The sequence below is a fragment of the Vollenhovia emeryi genome, unplaced genomic scaffold, assembly GCF_000949405.1.
Source record: "Vollenhovia emeryi isolate VEMERY1.0 unplaced genomic scaffold, V.emery_V1.0 DF939383.1, whole genome shotgun sequence".
Lineage (NCBI taxonomy): Eukaryota > Metazoa > Arthropoda > Insecta > Hymenoptera > Formicidae > Vollenhovia > Vollenhovia emeryi.
Genome location: NW_011966983.1, coordinates 55,951 through 62,958, shown reverse-complemented (window position 1 = coordinate 62,958; position 7,008 = coordinate 55,951). Strand labels below are relative to the sequence as shown.

Below are 7,008 nucleotides of genomic sequence, written 5' to 3'. Positions count from 1 at the left end.
ACTTAAAATACTAGTTAATTTTTCACAATGGTATTCACTTTTCTTACTTAATTTTTCACAAACTTTCGCGCTGCAATCTTATTATCCTCGAATTTCGGGACACCCTACGGACAATTCTTTCTTCAAACTTCTAATGAAAAAAAAAATGCAAAACTTATCCTTTTGATTATTTTTAATTCTTTTCTTATTATGTTTTTATATGTATGTACAAACCGAGATTATATATATGTAAAAAAAGAACACGAATGGACACATTTTACGTCCAATTCTCTATACATATACTTATAATTAAATACAGGGTTGGGCGTTTATCTTGAAACAATAATATTTCTCGGTTGGAATGGATTATTTCGAAAAAAGTTTCAGACAAAAGTTGTTTGGTTTCGAGGGGGCCATAAGATGGTACCATTGGTTTGACCTTGAAGAATTATTTGAAGGTCACATAAAGGTCACACCAATTTTGTTAAATGGCATCCCCTATTTTTTATTACATATTCTTGTAGCTGACCTCGAGAGCTTTCCAAAACGCTATAATAAAGTATTTTTTTATTAAGAACTTTTTGAGTTATTAAGGTTTGAAAGTTCCAATATTTTGACATAAATTACAAAATATCTTGTAAAATATTCATTTTTTTATCATCTTACCTTAATACTTTTTTTAACAGAATAATGATACAAATCAACCGGTGTAAAGAAAACACAATTTTGTAACAAGTAATACAAAAAAATTGTTTTTAACATTTATGTGTTTATGTGTTGTTTTAATTATTATTATTTAGTGACAAATATACGTATTGCGAGTTTTTGTAAACTCATTCCTTGTACAAAAGGTCTCTTGGTAAATTGCTTTAAAGTACTAGACTTTAAAGATAACATTCAATATCTCGGAAAATTTAGAAAAATCACAAAAATGATCGAAAGGTGTTAATGATATTAAAACAGTTTTCTATGCGAAGCTGATATGTAATAAGAGTAATACAAATAACTACCATTTTCTATTGAGTATTATAAAGATTTTAAACTATTAAGAATACTCTTAAAAGTAAAAAAATAAAGATTTTAATTATGTTTTTTTATAGAAAAATAGTATTTGAATAGTAAAGCATTTATAAAATTATTAAATATTTAGATATTGTCCGGTATTACAGTTTCTTCATGGCATCAATTGTTCACAATGGAAATTTGAATTATTAATCATGCAATTATTTTATTATTATGCTGAAATATTATTAACTTATCAAGAAACATTACAATACTATTACGAAAGTTTCATTTTCTTTCTCAGATATTAATTATATAGATAGTAAATGATTATTCTGGGGATTTCGTATTCATTGTAGGAATCTCCCATCACAAATTGTATTCTTACGGTGTAAACGAACTTATAGGTTGAGCCCATGTACAACGTAACATGGCAAAAAGATACTTTATGCGCATTATTGTAAGTGTTCACGAAGCCTATCTCCTCTTCTCTACATTAATTCAGCCGCCGCACCACGCACTTCCCGTTAAACGGGATAGGCGTGACCTAAGCGTACGTAAAAATTCTGTTTTACCACTTGCTTGTTAAGAGGCGAACTTGGCAAGGCACAAACTTGCGCTACCCTCGAGTAGCGAATTTCGAATAATACTTCGCGAAGAGTGAGGTGAATGTAAAATTTTAATTTAAAATAACCTATTTTAACAAAATAGAAATTTAATTTTTCCAGGAAAAAATACACGTCAAAAATATCACATGTAATTTCGTAATAACATTCATGAACCTAGAAATCGAGTACACTTTTATGAGATCCACTCGCGCATCCGATGCTAGGTATTGCCGTCTCGTCCTGCTCTCGTTGTGACGTATCACCAAATTCTGGCGGCAAGTGCAAAACCTGTAAACAAACAAGCAATGTAAAATCTTATATCGACATCAATTTGAAAGAAAACAAAATATCAAAATCTACTAACTTCTATGAGGAACTTTTTACGGCGTAATTTAAATACTAGATCTCTGTATTGCGAACTGCCGTGTGACAAACCATTTAGTGCACACAATTTCTTAATATGCAAAAGACCGTGATACTCTTTAAATAACGGATTGATCTCTTTTACAGATCCTGCAAACGATTCTACTCCGACTGCTATATCCGACAAATGCTCGAGTCTTTCGATAACGTTATCCTAGAAAACAAAAAATGTAGACTGTGAGATTGGTCTTTGTGACACAGAAGTAATTTCTTTATACTTACAGTATTATCGAAATTATTAACTGGTATAGTTATTACGCCGACCGCATAGGACTGCCTTAAAAGTGCTCTGAAGCAATATAAGAATTTTAACAGATCACGATTCGAATCCTCCTCCGTGTTGCTAAGCCACAATCTAGATCCCAAAGAATGAATCGCGATTCTTAAGATCTTGGTTTTCCCATCCTGCGCGTCAGAGAGAAAATGTTGCCCATCGCGTAAAGTTCTTTCTACGGTGCACAATAGATCAGTATACGCAGCGTTCTGAAATTTACCGTTCTTGTCCATTGTCGTTTCCTCATTATTTTGCCACTGTTTTATGTCAGAACGTTCTAAGAGATCCCGCGGCATCAGTTTTGAGAGGTCGTAATAATGACCAAATATTCGACCTCCCGCGGGGGTTGGATCTACCAGTTTCATGTTCTGATATCGCCAAGCTATTTTCATTGGCTCATTCGCATTATCTGTAGCTTTCGTACGTTCTTCTGAGTCGTCTACAACCGCAGGTAATCCCGACACAAGTTGGGAAGATTGGGCATCTTGAGACGCAATGAGCAGAGGCTGAGATATGACCACTCCCTCAGCCATGAAATATTTCAACATGATTTTAGCGTAGAAGCCATACTTGTCTTCCTCTAGAAGTAAATATTTTATGAAACATACACGTGTGCAATGTTTTTAAATATCATTTCAATATCATTTAAATATCATATCTAGCAAAAGAAACACAAATATATAAATGAACGAAAACGCCTTAGAGGTCCAAGCAAGGTGTAGATAGCCAATAATTTTTAATGTGAATTCATATACAGTTTTCCATCTGTGCGCCGGTTTCTCTTCGGACATAACACAGTATCGTTTAAGTGGAATGTTGTTGTCAACAAATTTACGAATTTAAAATAATAAACAATTTCCAATTAAGGAATTAAAAATGTAAGACCAATAGTATTACGAGCGACAAATAATTTAATAAAACAATACAAGTCAGCTGTACAAATTACATTGTTTTTCTAATCTGACTTTTGATGATGACAGTATGAAAACGCAATTTCTTAAATCTATGTTTGTGTAGAAATAATTAACGGACGTTTCGACTGTACTTAGTCATCTTCAGCGTATAGTGTCCCTATAATGATATGTCGATGATGTTAATACAATAATTAAATAAAATACTATTGGCTTTACATTTTTAGTTCCTTGATTTTAAAAAAACCGAGCTTGTATTCAATTTTCTTAGTATAATTTCAAATTAATTTTTTAAAATTAATTTTTTAAAATTAATTTGAAATTATACTAAGAAAATGTTTTAAAAATCAATTATATAAGCAATTATATAAATATGCATACCAATTAAAAATATCGTGCCAATAGGTAAACCTCCGCCTATCGTGCTGTCTAATGAAGGTATCCCCGTTGAAACAAGCAACTGTGAGTTCCTCAAAGAAGGCTTCGTGCCTAATATTACCGGCAGCTTAGTTTTAGGCTTTATCCCACCTAAGATTGTCCTTTTTGCGTCCGAAGCCATCTGGTATTATCTGAAATATAATTTTTAAAAAGTATTTTAACGTTGCAATATAAAACTGAAATCATATTTGACGCTGCGATTTTTAAAGCTCCTTTCTTTCAATTAGACACACGTTCAAAATAAATAAATGCGCGATATAAAACACCAAGACAAACAGGGAATTCTTGGTGCAAAGCGCTGGCAAACTTCTTGTACTTCTGAAATATTAATTCAGATTAGTATCTATATCTCACTTTTGGGCATTTTAACGTAAGACAATCTGTATATCTCAAATCACGCCACGCAGAACATGTGTTCAAATGTTTCAACACAGTTCTAATGCCTAAACCCTTGGAAGGACTTGCCGGAAATTTTCTACAGCACATTTTCCGAAATCAAAGACGAGACATCGCGTCGTCTGTGGAAAACATCAACAAAGATCTCGAGCCAAAGTGCGTAAACCGTCGGAAGCAACGCGTACCAAGTACTATATCCGTATCAAATCACTTGATACGTTTGGTATAAACGCGCGTGGATCATTTTGGTTCGATACTCCTGACTCGCGAGTATCAGACCAAGTTGATACGCGTATCAAAAGATGTCAGCGCGCTGTAAACGATTTTATTTCGGATCAATTTATACAGAATTATTGCGACCTGTTTTTCGACAGATAAAGGCTATCTGGATACCAGGAAAAGAAGTTTGGGTTCTAACTCTGTTCGAACAATGTCACGAAGCGTTGTGAAAGTTTTTTTTTCTACATTCGAAGAGTAGCTAGCCAATCTGACAGAGTGAAATGATCTTCTACGATTATTTGCCGAAAATCGTTAGTCCTCTCTTTGGTCCATATTCTTCTTTGGTATTGAATACCATCTAAAATAAGAGTCAGTGATTTTGGATCAATCATTTGACTCCATTGTACAAGCAACTCTTTCCTCTGTTGAAGATACAATTTTCTCAATTTTATCCTCATACGTTTCATTATATTCTTGAGACGGTTTTTCTGGCTTCTTGCTGCACACTTAAAATTTCGAATAACGTTATAACTAATGTTATAAATGACGCTAGAATTTGTCTTGTCTCCATTATTTTTATAAATATCGACCGATTTACAAGAAGTAGACTTGTCACTCCGAAAACATTAGACTTTATCTGGAGTAAAAACCTAACCTAATCTGTTCCGAGATAGATCGGTGTAAACAGGAAGGTATCAAATGTTTAGTCCGCGTCAACTTGATACACGTACCAACCAATTTAACGGTGTAAAAGGGGTCAGAGTCTCGCCAGTTCGATCGGTCGAGGTTACTTTCTCACTTGCGGGAGATTTTTCAACAAGACGATCACACCGTAACGGTCAATCGAGTCCCACGGACGAGCGTCGCACTCGTGGGTGGCAGGTGCGCGGAACAGTCTGAAAAGAACAGCCGCGAAACTCCAATATCTTCAACACGTGTGTTCCTCAACAACAAAACGCGAGGAGGATTCAGAAAGAGGCACGCGTTTCTGACGTTCGCTCGGGAGTCCCTGTATCCGCCGGACGGTGGCGCCACGCTCGACCGGAGCTCGGCGGCCCCGCGGCGCCAGGCGGTTCGCCGCGTCGCCGCCAGGGCGCGGCGGCGTCGCGGCGGCAGCAATTACGGTTCGCCGTTTGAACGGGACGCACGTTCTCTCCGCCGTTCTGCCCTACGCGCAGTTCTGTTAATGGCACCGCGCGTTCGCTAGGAGCGATTTCGCGGTGGCGTTTCTCGCGCGCGTCCACGTTTCGTCCGCCGGGTGCGATCGCGCGCGAGTGTCCGCGTGAGACGAGAAGAGAGAGCGAGAGAGAAATAGAGGACCAGACGATCTCCGCTGCGCGGGGACGCGCGAGTGCGCGCGCGCACGCGAACGAAGCGCAGGGACGGAGAAAAGCGAGGTTATGTAATTGTTGATACAAAATCTCGCGCGCGCGCGCGCGTGCGCGAGCGCGAGCGCTGGGCGACACGTGATTCATCGGGACGATCGCTCGTTGGATCGACTCCGGCAGCCCCCGAGGGGTGTCGGTGCAGTGAAGCAACGTCCGCGCGCCGCGCGCGGTCCAAAGTGCGCGCGTACGAGGGAACGGCACCGCCGATGGGTCGTCCGCGGCGAGACGTCAGAAAAACGCGGGGCTGACGATTCGAGAAAACCGAGGCGGCGTGCGGAGGGAAACAAGCGACAGATTCCAGAGGAATCGAAATCGTTGTTTATTAAACGCCCAGGGAGTCGCTGGAAGAAAAAGAAAGTGAGAAGAGAGCTTTCTGAAAAGAGAGAGAGAGAGAAAAAAAATCAGAAAGGTACGCGCAAGTTTGTTGCCGTCGCACGCGAGCGGTGGATTCGTGGCGAATGCGCGCGAGAGGAACTCACGCCGTGTGTACGTTGAGAGCGCCCTTCCCCTTCCCGCGCCAGTCCTGCCTCGCTCTCTTTGGCTCGCGCGCACGCCTTCGCCCCACGCCCCGCTCCCCGCGCCCCGCCGGCGTAGCCCCGCGCGAGCGCGCTCCCTCCTCGTTCCGTTCGGCGAGCGTCGTCTCCCTTCCGCGCGTCGCGCCGCTCCGCGCCGCGCCGGTGCCGTTTGACGACCTCCCGCTCTCCCACCCGCTCTCTTTTCTTCTCTTTCTCCAGACAAGCGGCAGCACGCTGCCCTCGCTCAACTACCTGTTGTGACGTCCAGCGCGCTCGACGCACCGGGCAAATCCGCGCCGTAAATACCGAGCGTCGCGTCGCCGTTTACTCAGTGTGCCTGTGCCTCCCCCGACCGCGGCGACCGATCATTCGGCGCGATTGAGCGCAAGATCGATCGGTGCGACGATATTCTGCCGCGCGATTACTCGCCGAGTTTGGCGCGGACGGCCGACGCGACGTTACGCCGTGCTACGCTGCGCGACGCGCCGGCCGAGCCGAGGAGGAGGCGCCCGATTGTGAAACCGCGAAAGTCTCGTGTGTCGCGGGCTCCGTGTCCTCCCCTCCACGCTCCACGCAGCGGCCCAGGCACCGCCGCGACGAGAGCAACGCGCGCGGCGAAGCCGCGGGGCGGAGCGAGGCGGGAGGAGCGAGGAGGAGGACAGCGCGGCGTCCGCGGGACGGAGAGAGAAGGAGCGCGCGAGAGAAAGGACTCGAGCGGGCTCTTATCGTCGAGTTAGTCGCGCGCGGCGAACCTTCCGTCCCGCCGTCGTCGTCGAATCTTCCGCGCCGCGCGGCGCGTCGTCGCCGAGAGTGACAGTACGCGGTGGCCCGCGCGCCTCGGCCGCCGATATTCCA

General features: G+C 42.5%; 1 protein-coding gene across 1 annotated transcript; it reads right to left on the bottom strand.

The window, feature by feature from the left end:
* Positions 1-1,678: 1,678 nt before the first annotated feature.
* Positions 1,679-5,279, bottom strand: LOC105558095 (elongator complex protein 4). The gene is made up of 5 exons (XM_012005614.1): positions 4,982-5,279; positions 3,579-3,766; positions 2,235-2,866; positions 1,954-2,166; positions 1,679-1,877 (listed from the first exon to the last, which is right to left on the bottom strand). The coding sequence occupies exons 2-5, from the start codon at positions 3,754-3,756 to the stop codon at positions 1,764-1,766; spliced, it is 1,137 nt and encodes a 378-aa protein (XP_011861004.1). The 5' UTR covers positions 3,757-3,766; positions 4,982-5,279; the 3' UTR covers positions 1,679-1,763.
* Between the last annotated feature and the right edge of the window lie 1,729 nt (positions 5,280-7,008).